Source organism: Cryptotermes secundus, unplaced genomic scaffold, assembly GCF_002891405.2.
Source record: "Cryptotermes secundus unplaced genomic scaffold, Csec_1.0 scaffold330, whole genome shotgun sequence".
NCBI lineage: Eukaryota > Metazoa > Arthropoda > Insecta > Blattodea > Kalotermitidae > Cryptotermes > Cryptotermes secundus.
The window spans coordinates 2,430,196-2,446,339 of record NW_019734317.1 but is presented as its reverse complement, the minus strand read 5'-3'; the positions used below and the strand labels follow the sequence as shown (position 1 = coordinate 2,446,339).

The window sequence follows — 16,144 nt, the reverse complement described above, 5'->3', positions numbered from 1 at the left end:
GGGGGCGGGCGAAGACTTTTTTTTTAAATAAATAGATGAGACAATGGACAATGTCCAAAAACATAATACTTGCAGTAATATACCATAGTCACAAACATTTAGATCTTAATGGTAAAAAACTGTGCCTGCCAGTGGATCAAGACCATGGCAACATATGTCTCCAGAACTGAGAGTCAAAAGATTTAATGACTGCTGTATATCTGATCAATAGAATGGGAGGATGGGCACAAACCTGAGAATGTTGGCAATTAACAGGAGAGTATGAGCAATGAATATGAGACAAGATACGAGCTGTGAAAATATTGAAGCTGAGAGCTAACAAGAACAGCGAGCAGAGAATGGCAAAGCTGAATAAAGGCCAGTGGCTTCAAGAATGAAACTAACTCAACAAATCTCATGTCTACAGTGTTTTATAATATTTGTTTTCTTTCACATGTTTATAGTAAGATTATTAAATCAATTCATAAAATCACTTTCTCTGTGTAGACATGCTTCCTAATGCAGGAACATTTAGCATGCAGGATCATCTTCCATTCAGGTGAATATGGCAGTACACTTTAGTGCACTGAGGAAAAGTGGTGCTATGAATTATTAGTGGAAAAAAACTGCTCTACTACAGAAAATTTCCACTCTTCAAATTTTCATAAATTCTCATCTTGAACATGCCTATTTTAAACACTATTCCAGCAGTTGCATAGATGAACTGAGGAGGGGGGGGGGGCAAACAGCCAGCCTCCTGACTGAAATCTACACCTGTGATCTTCTGAATAAGAAGTGCCATCCACTCAAAGAAAACAAAGGCGGCACAACACAAAATAAAAAAATTAACATGGTCAACATCATCCTCCACTACCTGATCAGTTTCAGTGTCCAGGATATACACACATCACTAAATGGTGATGGACAGACAAAATGGACTCAATTACTTAAGGCATTTTATTACAATACCTCACAGCTGCATTTCTGTGCACACATTATACTTAATTCTCAGGCAGTTTCCCAAATATTTCTATGTCAAATAAACAAGATAAACCTTCAGAGAAGTTATATTCATTCAGCAACACTCATACATTGCTGTCACACATATTTACAAATGGTTTACTTCTGGCAATTAACTGTATACATGAAGTAACTGACGTTGCAGCTACTTTACCGTCCACTGCTGTGTGCTAATAACAACTACACAAATCACCTGGGTTAGCCTTGAGCCCACACCACAAACCTTGCTGGCAATTTATTTAAACAACTGAATTATTTTCTCTCATTTAATCACTTCAGTGGTTTCTCTGGAAATTTTCCATGATTATTCATTTTCAGTTCCTACTTGGTATATCCCACAAAACTTTCAAACTCAGTACAGGGCTGCGTTTGTTACATATACATGTTTCTCCAGGCTCCATGTTACCTGTTGTTTGTGGTTTTTAGGTTTTTCAGAAGATTGCAGCATATGGAATCATCTGTCACTACTTTCTGGATGCATTAAAGACATATATCATATTTTACATTGTAGCTCCTTACACACAGCAACTGCTAACAACAAACATGACTTGAGGGAAAGAAAACTTTGCAACCTGTGAAAATTTGTGGGCCTTTGAAGGCCAAAGGTAATTCTGTGTGATGTAACTTGTAACACAATGAATCTGTATTTTCTCACTATAGCAGCATTGTATATGAGGGCAATGTGGAAGATATAATATTACAGGCAGATATATATCACCATCTATGCTGAAAATAAGAGGCAATTGTACAGTCATTTTCGATTGAAAAAGTGGCATGGAACTTAAATAAACAGGATCCAGCAGAATGATCTCCCAGATTTAAAACTGCTGCCATGCAGGCATTATTGGAGGTGGGCAGGTGGGAGATATGTCTTTGAGCAGCAGAAGCCTTGCCATTTCTGTTGCCATCATGATGTGGGATGGTGAACATCATGCATTTGTAATTGAAACTTATTTAGAAAATGGTGACTATCATTGAAACGCAAGGGTTATTTCATACAAATTTCGGAATAGGTTGACACAGAAGAGTTCCTGACAGGAAAAAATATTGTTGTAGGTTAGAAATTTCAGAGAGACAGGTTCAGCTTTGAAAGAGAAATCGTCTGGTAGACATCTTAGCATTCGATCACCAGAGAATATCACAGCAATGAGGCAGGCCATTACCACATCTCCAAGATGTTCAGCCGTTAAGCATGCTCTGACCTTGGGAATATCTGATCAGTGTGTCAGAAGAATTTTACACATAGACCTTAAGTTCCATCCATACAAAATGATGGTTGTTCAGGAACACAGGGAATGTATCTGGCTCAGCCACGAAGCATCTTGTGAGGCCATCTTGGAAAATGTTCCAACTGACATTGATGTGCTCGCTAGTGATGAAGCTCATCTTCATTTGTTGGGCTGTCAACAAGCAGAATTTTCGGTATTCGGCCACAGACAATCCTTGACAACTCCACAAGTGATTTCTTCACAGTGAGCATGTTACTGTTTGGTGTGGTATTGCGGAACTCGGAATAATTGGGCTACACCTTTTTGAAGAAGAATGCACATTGACAATTACACCCCATCACTATGTAGAGATGTTACAAAACTTCCTGGAGCCAAGACTCAACAAACTTGGAAATGCATATGTGGTTCCAAGATGGAGCCACTGCACACATGGCAAGAACATCCATGGAAGTTCTGAGAAAATATTTTCCAGGATGCCTCATCTCACTACATGGTGACATCCCGTGGCCAGCTCGCTCACCAGAATTATCCCCTTGCGATTTTTTCCTTCTTGGATACGTGAAGATGGAAATCTTTAAATGTAGGCCACAGACAACTGACAAATTGAAAGATGTTATCTGTCATAAAATCACAGCAATACCAGGGGTAATGACAAGGTGAGCTCTATAGAACTTCAGGGTGAGGCTTCAGAGAACATAGCTCATGAGGGCAAGCACTGAGATGATATAATCTTTAAAAGAAACTGACAGCAATAACAAAACAAAATGGCAAATATTGTTCTTTAGTATTGTGAAACAAAATTCTGAATAGGAATTACACTGCCTTCTTTATTTATGTTCCAAAACTGGGAGATCATTCTGCTGGACCCTGTATACAAATGTATGTATTAGGGCCACAGTTTTTGTCAATGCAGGTAATTCTCCAATACGGAATACAGTATTCTTATGATACTGTCACTAAGACAAACAGGTGTGCATAAGTGTTCTAATGATGCAGATGCAGATACAGAGGCAAGAATAATACTTTGGAAGGATACTTGCAGAGAAGTGAGTTTCCACTTCTCTGCTGTGGACAATGGGGTTAGTAAACAAACAAGAAGTGAAGGACAAAGAACTTACTCCTGCAATATAACATTTTATGAACTCATGTCTCTATGGAGATTTCAGCTGCTGCTCCAAAACATTCATGTTGTCAATAATGATGATGCAGAAACAATGACCATTTGAAGAAAATCAGGCAGCTACTTGGACAGACAGTAAAATTCATTCAGGAACATAATTTGCCTAAAGAGAAATTTTCCATTGAGGAATGTCTGATGCACATCTAAGTAAGACTCACCATAAAGCATTATATTCAACAGAAGACTGTAAGGATTGGTCTGAAAATGTCCTCCATTTCTGAGGCCAAAACATGATATGTCTTTCTTGCACTGGTCAAGAAGAGCAAGAGGATGGAAGTGATACTCTGTTAAAAACCTGGGAGCCATGCATCAGTTACAAAACTTGTATTCTGTCTTAAATTAATAAATATGGAAGAAACTGTGTTTTATAGGCAAGCTGTCTTTAAGTTTACACTGTTCCAAGAACTGAAACACTATAAATTTGCAGTCTATGCAAGAGTAAATCTACAAAGAAAAGGAATGCTGCAAGAACTGGAACTGACAAAGTAAGGAAAGGCGATGTCCCATGAAGCAGTTGATAATCACTGAAGTAGCATGACAAAAATATGTGTTTAATTGTCATCTACCCTTCACACAGGAACTATGGGCAATACTGAAAAGCTTAACAGGAAGACAATACCAGTTATCAAGAAATTATATGCTGCAGCTCAATCCAATTCGATTATTTGAGAGAGGGGGAGAGACAGACTGGCTTGACGGAAGATCAAACCTTATTAGCATCTGAAGAAAAGATGTATGGGAAACTTTTCTCCCACTCATTCAATATTACAAATTGTGTCCGAGAAGAGCTGAGGGTCGAATAAAGCACTTGTGTAATTCCACCACAAAGTGAATAACAGACTGTTCCAGACATACATCCTGGAGAGAACAACTTTTCAAGGAGGAAGACACTGAAGACAGATCCACAGCATGTCCCATTGGAACACACTTCCCACTTACTGCAAAGAGGATTTTTCCAAGTACAATGTGCCATATGCGTCCAGGGAACAGGGAACCAGGATGGGACTGCAAAGAATGCAGGAACATTCCTCTTCATCAAATGAACTTTTGTCAACCATTTCACACTAAAGAAAGCTTTAAAAACCCATGGCAGTCTGCTACTGTGTTCACTGTGAATATGAACTTTCCTCAAAATAAGTTTCAATTTTCAATTGTTCTAAAATGTAGAAACTGTTATTTTTCTTGCAGCCCTCCCACCAATACAAAATTTAAATTCAATTTTAAGTTACCACTGAATTGTCTACCCATCAGTATTTTACATTTTGAACAAAACAGTTCCCAAAACAAATATGTAGTACACAAAGTCTTCTTGGATTCTCTTTAACAATGTCAGAGAATGGTAAATTCATTTGTAAACATCACTGCAATATTCACCAAACACAANACAAAATATCTTGAAAATAAAACGTTTTCCTCTCACAGGAAAAGACCCTGTATTATGTTCTATAACATAATCTGAAGCTTTTTAAAAAATTCAATAAACATAGACTTCTCACAGTCTACAAGACGCACATAATGTTACTGTTTATGCAAGTCCTATATGCTGAAAGAATCCTGACAGCAAGGTTGGGATGTAGCAGTGTTTTATTGTGCTGGTAAGTTGAGTAGTATGTTTTGTCCTGCAGGTAGGTAAGCCACTTGTCGTGAGCGGGACAGTTGGTAGGCAATGTCTTCAGCTGCTTCAATTCTCCTCAACTCCACAAGACCCTCACCAGCTTCTCCAAATGATTTGGCAAGCAGTATTGCGGCCTGAGCATCCCCCTCTGCTGATATAACTGCTGCTTTCTTCTGTTGCTCAGCCTGCAAACACCATTTTACGTCAGAGTAGGAAATCTCTCATTATACAGCAAGACAACTTATGACACTGATGTTCCTTAAAATTCTTCAAAATTACTTAAACAATTAGAAATCAATAACTAGTATAGATCTACCAACATTAAAGTTGCCACATGTAACTTCAAAGTTTTACACAATTTCCACATTTGTATAATCTTTAATAAAAAATATTTCATGTAAGAACTTGCAGTTATGCTCATGTTCTATCTGTGTACAAAATTACACAACTGACTAGTTTCAATGGTTCACTATATATCACCATCAGACAGAAAGCTAAACAGAGACAAAATGTTCAAAGAGGACCACATTTTAGGACACAAGTAGACAATGGTCAGAATGCCAACAGCAAAGATGATACATGCTAGTCATGAATAAAGATGAAATGAACCATCAACAAGGCTAGCATCTGCATCTCTTGGAGAATGATCTGATGTTGAAATGATAGGAAATGTTCCAGTCTCTTGCAGATGTTTGTGAACTTTAGTGAACTTGTTTTATTTGGAATTATCCTGTCCAGGAACTGTCATTAACCTTTAAGAGCCGAGCGACGCCACATGGCGTCATTAAAATAAAGTCAAGGGGACGAATGACGCCATAGGTCGTCGCACAGTCCACGCGTGGGGCCGGCTTTTTAAAATCTAATTTTAAGATATAAATTCTTTTTCTAATTACATGATTTTTGGTCACCAGCTTTATAAGTTGTCTCTCTTCCCACCTGCGTCGTCTATCGGACTGTTGGCTTCGTGTGGAAATCTTGAAAACATCCAGAAATCCAGTGTCCGTCATCGCACTTCACGCACTTTGTCCGGACGGTTCTTCGTTTCCCACGCGAAAAGCACACACGACACCTCAATTGTGAAGTAGAGGAAGTAGGCCAGTGATGTGGTTTGGCCTCCTATAATAGAGATATCTCCGATAAAACGGCAGGGGTTCGACCCCTGGTCCGGTGATGGCGAGGTGGACCCCTTCCAGCATGTTCCGCACAAGAGCGAGACGAAATTCTCTTTGTGACAACAGGATGTAACTATTCAGATCCAGGAGACGGAAAAATAGTTTATTTGTCCATTTCCAGGTTTGACGACAGATGCTATAACTGTTTGCAACAGTTTGCCCACAGCTCCACCTGAATAATTATTCACACTTCTCTTGCCATGCTGGTGTGGTGGTCCCCAGGTTGCCGACGAAGATGATGGTTCTTCGTGGAAATCAACAGCCAGTGATGTGGTTTGAGCTCCTCTAATCGAGGTATCTCCAATGAAACGGCAGGGGTTCGACCCCTGGGCTGTTGAGGGCGAAGTGGACCCCTTCGAGCATATTCTGCACAAGAGCGAGACGAAATTCTCTGTGTGACAACAGGATGTAACTGTTCAGATCCAGGAGATGGAAAAATAGTTTATTTGTCCATTTCCAGGTTCGACGACAGATGCTATAACTGTTTGCCACAGTTTGCCCACAGCTCCACCTGAATAATTATTCACACTCCTCTTGCCACGCTGGTGTGGTGGTCCCCAGGTTGCCGATGAAGATGATGGTTCTTCATCGACTTCAATTTCTGATTCACTTTCTTCCTCACAACTCTCAGAGTCATCGGTACAACAGTCTGAATCGGTGTCATTTATAAGCTGATTCTCCATTTCAGCGTCTTCCAAATACGAGGCCATGGTGGACAGCTAAACACAATGCTAGCCTTGAACGTTCTGACACTGCTCGACTATATTTCAAAAGAGACTACTTCTTGTTTGGCTATATGAGATAAAACACTCAGTGTTTCTGCGAACGAGTAGACATCGCCCACACTCGTTCATACCGAAAGGAACCTACGAACTTGAGAATGATGAACGAAGCGTAAACATCCAACCTTGTAGCAACACAAGCCATAGTTAGAGCATGATGTCACCAGCAGGCATTCAGACTGCAGAAATGTTTTGTGCAGGAACTGTATGCATTTTTGTGCACAGACGTTCGAAATTGAGGGGAAACATTTTTTTGGCATCAGTGTAAAAATTTTTAGAGATTTTAAAATCGGTAAATTATAATAACTGATTCGATATTCTTTCTAGATAAAAGCAGCGTTTATTTCGTTTATTTATCACAAATATTGTAGAAATCACAGCATTTTGAGTAACATGATTACAATTTTTATTACTCTACAGTGGCGGGCATTTAAATTAACTCCGTCCCGCTACCACTACCGGAATTTAAATGGCCGTCTCTTAAAGGTTAATATTGTTCAACTAAGGTTCTTGAATTACCATTGCTAAAACTATAAATAAAATGCATACTTGCATATTCATTGTTTAAATAATGAAATGGTATGTTCACAACACATTTCAACTACACTCGAATGCAGTACAGAACTAAACACAAGCTAACAGAATAACACACCTACACTCACTCAATTAACACTGAGCAGGTTACGATTCAAACTCAACTGTTATTAAATCACGGATGTGTACTCATGTTACTGCAATGCAGATGTATGCGCATGCACTGCTTTTATACAAACCTTTTAAAGACAATGTATCTAAGACAAAAGTGCACAGTTTGAATAGGTCTGCCACCTTGAAACAATTTAATATCATGTACTTCAATTATGCCTGCCATCCTTCGTAACACATATACACAGGGCTCAACAACCCCACTTAGCCATATTAAGCAAAAAACCAAGACTGATGAATGGAATTATTTGTGATTTTATCTGGTAATATTCTCCTCTGCTCTTTTTTAATTTTGCCAAAGACATCAAAATAGTAAATGATATAATACATAACATGCTATATAATATAAAGAAAAGCATTTTATGTGATGTGATGGTAAGTAAAACGGTTTGAAGCAACAGCAACAATAGTGTTGGAAGGTGTTCTTTTCTTTCACAGAGAAACATCAAATAGGAATTATGTCTTAACAGTGTACTAAGACAACATTAACTGATCCTGTGTGTGTGTGTGTGTGTGTGTGCGCGCGCGTGCATGCACATGTGTGAGAGTGAGAAAGAATACCTGTTTAGTTAGTTAGTTATTGGAGAGGGTGGGTTTCCCCATGCACTTAGACCAGTATTGGTCCACTGTGCTTCCCTCTATGATGAACCAGTCTCTATATCCTACCAATATTGGTGTGTACCATCAGTCCCGACCAAGCCAGCGAGTTCGGCCTCCACTAGCTTGGCGGTATCTATAATGCTTCCCCCATCTATCAGAGGCGTTAGAGACTACTTGTTGGGTGGGAAACATCCTTGAATTTGGCTCAGTGACCTCCTTTGGAGATATGAGGTTCTTTTACGTGCCGTAAAGCTACGACAAGGGGCACACAGCTTAAACTCCCTCCCAGAGGACTTGTTCCCTGAATTTTTCCGCCCTTAAAAATTCGACGACCTCCGCCTGGTTTGAACCCGCGTACCACGAGTCATGAGGTGGGAACGTTACCTCTAGACTACGGAGGCTGCTTACTACCTGTGTAACAATGGAATCATCCATATGCTTCATATTTATTTTTACTGTGTTACTTCTGCCACTGAACCATGCATACCAAAATTTTTTACCATACACTGATCTTTCTACTTAAATAGAACATGCTTCTTACATAATTGCAATATATTTATGTTATGTAAATATGGCATTCAGAACTTGACAATTTATCAGAGTGAGTGAAGGGAAATAAAGTAAACAGATCTATGATACGAAAAATCTTTTCTAGTACCACAGTGAAGCAAACTATGTATCCTCTCATCCTTCAGGCCATGCCAATTAATTCTTCTTGCAGACAGTGCTCCAGTTTTATAGTGTAACCTTAGCATTATATTACATTTATATCTTTGGTCAATGGAACAATGAATGAGTAGATTTTTATTATGAGATACGTAAATGATTTCCTAACTAAAAGGTCACTAGTGCTTTGCAACCATTCTATATAAGACTCAAGAGAGTGACACTAATTTTCATAATGGTTACCTTCTCTACAAGAAAGCGAGCCTTCTCTGCCTCTTGCTGAGCAACCTGTTTCAATTCCACAGCCTGTGTGAACTCTTTGCCAAATGTTAAATGTGTCTGCAAAGAAAAAAACACACAATTCCAGTAATTCTGTAACAGCATATCAATGACGACATTGACAACAGCAGCAGCAGCATCGATGACGAGAATGTAATACTTCTTTACTTCTGTGCCGAACTATTAGCTATGGAAAAATCAGTGTCAGCAAAAACACAAAAGACAACACAAGCAAACATACAAATAAAAAATAAATGAACAAATACAGAAAAAGTTAAATTAATTTAGGTTATTTACACTTGATGTCTAAATTGCTAAAAATATCTGATATACAAACTGCATCGGCAGCAGCAGCACATCTAGCTTCAGGACAATGACTGTAGGAGCAGCTTAACATATAAAAGTTACGTATGTTTGATGCAGGAAAATGAATACTGATTGTTTCTAGAACTGAAGGTGACATTTAATGTCATTCTAAATACATATTGAAAATAAAGTGCCTGAGTGATGATGTATATGATCATAACAGAGTTCCATGCAGAAGCACACTGAAGTTTAGATAGGATCACAGCAAAATAAAGCATCAGCACACTGCCTACGGTGAAAAACAAAATCGTGATGGTGAGAATTAACCCTAGCAATTTTACTGCAAATAAAAGGAGAAAGTCAACATGATGATGAAGAAAATAAAGTTTACAATCAATAAGTACACCCCAATCATTAATATGATCACTTTCCCATACAAGCAAATTTTCATGGGTATACTTATAATTAAACATATTCAGTTTCCTAGTGAAAGTAATAACTTTGAGTTTACTAAGGTTAAGCTTAGGCCGCGCCATAGCTCAAGTGGTTAGTCGCTGGCTTCCCACCGCAGCGGCCCGGGTTCGATCCTGGGTCTGGTCAAGTGGGATTTGTGGTGGACAAAGTGGCGCTGGGGCAGGTTTTCTCTGAGTACTTCGGTTTCTCCTGCCAATCTTCATTCAAACCAATTGCTCCACAATCACCCTCACCTATCATCTGGGGCTGGTACAATAGGCCAAAAGTGGCTGCAGTACAAGGGACTTCGTCCCACCCCACTAGCTATAAAAAAAAAACAACTTAAGATCATCAGCAAAAAGAAGACCACTGGAACAACTAATTACATTGCATAAATCATTAATACAGAAATTGGAAAGCACTGGCTTCAAGACTGACATCTGAGGTACGCCTGATAACAAATGGCGAAAACTGCACACCATAAATACGCACACTAAGACTGTCTGGCTGTTGGGTAACTGCAAAACCAGTTTAAGTAGCCAGGAGATAATCCATAATTATTACATTTACAGAGAAGCAGTTCATGTGGATTAATTTCAAAAGTCATAATATTAAAGTCAAAATAAATAGAATCGGTTTGACCTCGTGAACAAACTACAGGGGCTACAAAATCAAGGTGACTAAACTGGTAAAACTGTATTATGACTTGGTAAAATAATGCTGAGAAGACATAAGCCAACTTATACAAGTGAGAAATGTGGTCATGTATAATACAGAAAAATTAAGAACACATTAAGAATAGCTACGGATCTGTAACTACCAAGACAGGAACTTCTGCCTTTTTGAAAACGGGAACAATTGCTGCTTCCACTAGTTATGAAAGTGTTTTGAAATAAGCTAAGATTAAAAATAAACCTCGGAACTGGTATGAAAATTTTAGTACAACCCTTTATAACAAAACTTGCAATACTACTAAGTCCAATTAATTTTGATAGTTGCAATAGTTTTATAGCATTCTGAACATCAAAGTTTGAGTGGGAGATAAAAATGAAACTTCTGTACATTGCTTAAGAGAAGGAAAGGTTCCATATGATGAAATACCATGAACAGAGCGAAATGTTTTGAAAAAACCTCTGCAATATTGGAAGGGTTAGTTAAAAACATTCCAACAATTTCTAGCTGCAACAAATTGGCATCCTTTTCCTCAGTTAGGACACATACTGAAAAAATACTAGGGTTGATCTCTCGAATTTCTGTTGAAGGATTTAAACCTGTTAAATCTGTCCGACGTGATAACTGTCTTAACAAATTTATGGTAAAAAGAAAATCTGTTTTAAAAATAACCAGTCCTAAACCTCTCAAAGTGCCTATAAAAATAATTTTCCTGAATATAAAATTAAAGTTTCCCCCAAACCAAGGATACTTACACTTCTTGTGCTCAGAAGGTAGAGCTAAAGCTGTAGTTTGGGGTACAATGACATTTATTCTGACAATTACAGCATCAACAGATTTTTTCAATATGCAGGGAAACCATCACACTCTCTAACTAGGAGTGGCTGCTACTTTTGAACAGCAATACCATGCTTCTGATCTTCCATCATATTGCTCCTCCACTTCCTTGTCCTCAGGATGGATTCCTATTCGATAAACATAAGCAGCACTTCTGGGAAATGAGAACTGGTGAATTAAGGGAGGCTGCCATAAAAATATGTTGCTAATAGGATTCTCTGTCTCACACGTCCTGTGCTGGGATCTTAGCCTGTTCAGGTTAAATTCATAATAAGCAAAGATCTGAAAGAACATCTAACATGGGGAAACCACAGCAGCATTCAGAAGAACTTATCTTTTTTTTTAATATTATACAGTCATAATTTTCTGATTAAGAAGCATGTAAATATGGTAATGATATTATTAAAACTATATTTCAGCTTGAGGAATGGGATATCCAATGCAAATGATCTGTACAAGTGCATCCTGATGTTAGTCAGTGTGGGATTACATAGGACCAAACAACAAAGAAGGTGCTTTGGAGACATTTGTTTGTCATGCCATTTAATCCCTTATTCCCTGCAGTACTAAATCTTCAGAAGTAGACAAGCATTGTGAACAAATTTTAAAGACAGTTGCTCTGACTGAAAACATACTTTGTTAACATAGTAATAAAATTCATTATCATTAATCACAGAACTTGGACCAAAATGTCTTACCATACATTTCTGATGAGCTTGAGATAAAAAGAAATTAACTTACTATTGATATATCATCCAAGATGACGCCAAACTGTAAAGCTCGTTCTGTCAAATCTTCACTGACCTTTTGAGATACAAGTTCTCGTTGTGTGATCAACTCCCCAGCATCAAACTGAGCCTAAAATAATATACAAACAAATCATCTGAAAGCTCACCTCTAGATTTACTGCAATCTACAACAAAGCTGAACAGAAGAGTACTAACCCTTCCAGCACCAGAAGCAATATACTTACACACATAATTTCCATTGCTTGTCATTTCCAAAAAAATCTGCAAGTACCTTTCTGCCTCTCCATGTTGTATACAGTATACTCTACAATCTGCTATTCATTTACACTGATCTTATTTCAGTTCTTGTGAATGATCCTAGATGACAGGAGGTGGCTTTTTACCAAACTCAACTGATATTATGGGGTGGCAAAAATTATAGACAGAAAAAATGAACAGGATTTAAATTTTAGTGAAGTTGTGTAACATGGCAAGGGTTAGCATAAGGTCTCAAAATGATGCAGCAAGACCAACACTACAAAAAAAGAATTCATTTTATCCCTAAGTGTTAGGTTTGGTCATTTTCATTTTGCTCTCCTCTGCCTCTGTATGTTAAAATTCTATCCCAAGTCCCTAAATACTGCCGGAGATCATCATATTGCTCTGAATGGTTTCAAGACTCAAAACCCATCAGTAAAATGTTCAATTCTGCATACGAAGGGGGACCCAAAAATAACCGGAAATGACCTGTTGCACGCGCATGCTTTGTAGTTACGAGTTGTGCTGCTAGGTGGTGTTAGCTGGGGGTCTCCCGCGACTGTTAGTGAGCTGGCGTCAGCCTGAGTTAAGTGGTTAGTCTGTGGTGCTCTGTTGTGTGCGTTCCTGTTTCAACCCTTTGACGATTAGTGAGATGGCCGACCAGAAGGAACAAAGAGTGTGCGTGAAATTTTGCTTTCTGTTAGGGNGACGATCTTCATCAATTTCACGCACACTCTTTGTTCCTTCTGGTCGGCCATCTCACTAATCGCCAAAGGGTTGAAACAGGAACGCACACAACAGAGCACCACAGACAAACCACTTAACTCAGACTGACGCCAGCTCACTAACAGTCGCAGGAGACCCCCAGCTAACACCATCTAGCAGCACAGCTCGTAACTACAAAGCATGCGTGCGCAACAGGTCGTTTCTGGTTATTTTTGGGTCTCCCCTCGTACATCAAAATTACACCTATGGCAAGATGATTCGATTTCTGTTTGAATTCTGGTATTTTTATCTTCACTCAAAACTGAATTATAGAGGGAGATGTATGGGAAGATATACTGCAATGATGCAAAACACACCTGTCTGGCATCAAATCCACTGCCATAAACATTCAAAAACTTGAAGGCAGAATGCTTGACTTTTTTTCAGGATGATGAAATTTATACTTGAAAATTCCTTCTATATCACAAAAGGAGATTAGCAGAATTCTAATCTTTGACGTTAACATTCAGTCTGGGAAAGAGTGAGCTTCACCATGGGACAATGACATTTTCTTTCTGTGTCATATTTTAATTTAGGTCTTGTCACTGGTCACTCCCCAGATGTCATTCTGAAAAATTTCCTTTCCTCTAAACAAACACATTCTTTAAACAATATCTGTACAGACTTTCTGCATGTTCAGTTCATCTGAGAATTTGCAGACAATCAACTGATGATTATTCCCCCCCCCCCAATATAAGTGACGTTTTCCATATCAGAATCGGTTCTTGAAGCTACAGGACAACAGGATCATTTATTATAATTTCCTCGTTGAAATTGCTTGCATCACACAAAACCTATGTCGTAACACTTGTAATATTCTGGGAATGTTCTTCACAATATATGTCAATTTGAGGTGAAATTTAATGTTCACCACTGTTCTAAAATTAAAAATATATAAACGATTTTCAAAACAGAACCCAAACAGTACAGTAATAAACCTCTGATTGCTGCTGTAAAAAGAGTGAATCCAACTTATAACACTTTGCAATGAGGTCACATGTTCTAATATGAGCTATCAAGTACTGACATCTGTCTAACAGAAAAATATGTCTAGACCTCATAAAAGACAAGGGGGAAAAAAATGCTATCGCAAATGGGACAATTTAGTATAAGAGTTAATTACCTGCACTGTGTGTGTGTATGTGTGTGTTGACTGACTCACTTGCTGAAGTTTCTTGCATGTATCAAAGGACCTATTTTTGTCTCTCTGTACCCCCCAACTGGTTAGAAACTCAGTGCATGGAACTACTTACAACAACAGCCTTTAACACCTCTGTGGTAATTGAAGGCAGAACCCTTTCATCATAGTCGATACCAAGAATTGTGTAGATACGAGGCAGCTGATCTGGAGTAGGTCGAAAGAGAATACGAAGCGTGATGTTGACATTTTGCAAATCTAGAACATTTTTCAGAGTATGGCATTACACTTAATAAACCAGAATTTGTCACTGATACTTAACACTGTCTGGTATCTAAGATAAACTTATATTGCTAACCTATTTAAAAGGTGAGTGACAGCTCATGCAAAGCCATAATATGAGTGTGATGAGTGTGTAGGAGACAGTAAGGCTCAGACTGCACTCACAGACTCTGTACTTAGTAGACATTTGTAGGATTCAAGGATCTCACAGGCGCAGCTGTGACACTGAAGTCCACTGAAAGCCAACTGAAGTTTCAGAGGAACATAGTGTCTCCATCTTCAGGGTTGAAGAATATGCCAAGCAAGAACCCTGCCTGAAGCTGGATGACTTCCAATGGACTATACAGTGTTATATCCCAGGGGATAAAACTCTTCACAGTAGAATTAGCCCACAACTTTGAATGCCTTTAGGAGTGTGACAGCTCTGCGGTAAAAATTAAACCAAAGTTCTATTGGAATTTATAAGAATAAATACACACAGCATCAATCACTCTTTGGAGACCCATCTGTAACAGTGGCTGTGCACCCTCAGTAATGTGCCAGCATTTCTGGGGGGGGGGGATCTCGTGAAAGGTAACTTAAGGTAACCTACCTTGGGTAGGTCACATGTGTATCACATTGTGGTGATGTGATACGAGATGACTCCTTGTCCTAATAATAAGCAAAACAATTTCTTGGAGAGGGCCTAATTATTTTTTAAATTAATTTGATATTCTTGACTATGTATTTATATTTACTTGTGTAGAAAAAATGTATTTAACTACTCACTGAAGTAAATTATTTGATCATCACTATATACAGAAGATGAACTGTCCCTTGATGTAATTTTGCATAACTCATACTTTGTAAAAACCTTGATTTGGTGTAATGAAAGCCATCCCCAAGAGATTCATGAAACAGGGACTTCAGTGCATACTTTTTACAATTACAATAACATGACATCAATGTATAATATATGTACTGACATATGTACATGATGTTTGATGGCCATAATCTACAGAAAAATAAATTTTTCAAACTGATACTAGTCCAATGTGTTACACATGTACTACATAATTCTGTTATGTTACCTGAAGAGTACCAATCTTCTATGATTGTTATGAAAGATTTTGTTAATCCTGTAGAAATGAACACAAGTACAAACTTCAATTTGTTCAGATTTACATTTCTCACATTTCATCTTGGTTGCCAACTTATTTCCTTCTTTTATATACTATGAGGTATTGTGTATCACCTACCATTACATGTTACAAGTGAGATTTATGGTTTTCACAGTGGTAAAGATTTAGACTGTGGTCTTCTGGGTTATGCCATCATATAGATTTATGTGTGGTTACTGTTGTTTAGGAGGAATCTGCAGCAGGTTCCTGCAAGACAGTAATAACCTACCGCACTTCTTGGTGCCAAAACCCAGAAGACCACAATCCAAACTTATGTAAACTAGGATGCAGTCAGATTCAATCTTTTTTTTTTGGGGG

General features: G+C 38.3%; 1 protein-coding gene across 1 annotated transcript in view; it reads right to left on the bottom strand.

Moving 5' to 3' along the window:
• Nucleotides 1–4,798: 4,798 nt before the first annotated feature.
• LOC111868557 (protein l(2)37Cc) overlaps nucleotides 4,799–16,144 on the bottom strand; it is a 19,578-nt gene continuing 8,232 nt past the window's right edge. The window contains exons 4-7 of the mRNA XM_023859310.2: nucleotides 14,500–14,642; nucleotides 12,237–12,353; nucleotides 9,192–9,287; nucleotides 4,799–5,208 (exon numbers count right to left, since the gene is read on the bottom strand). Of these exons, the coding sequence (XP_023715078.1) occupies nucleotides 4,993–5,208; nucleotides 9,192–9,287; nucleotides 12,237–12,353; nucleotides 14,500–14,642 (572 nt within the window). The 3' untranslated portion in view covers nucleotides 4,799–4,992. The remainder of the gene's footprint in view (nucleotides 5,209–9,191; nucleotides 9,288–12,236; nucleotides 12,354–14,499; nucleotides 14,643–16,144) is intronic.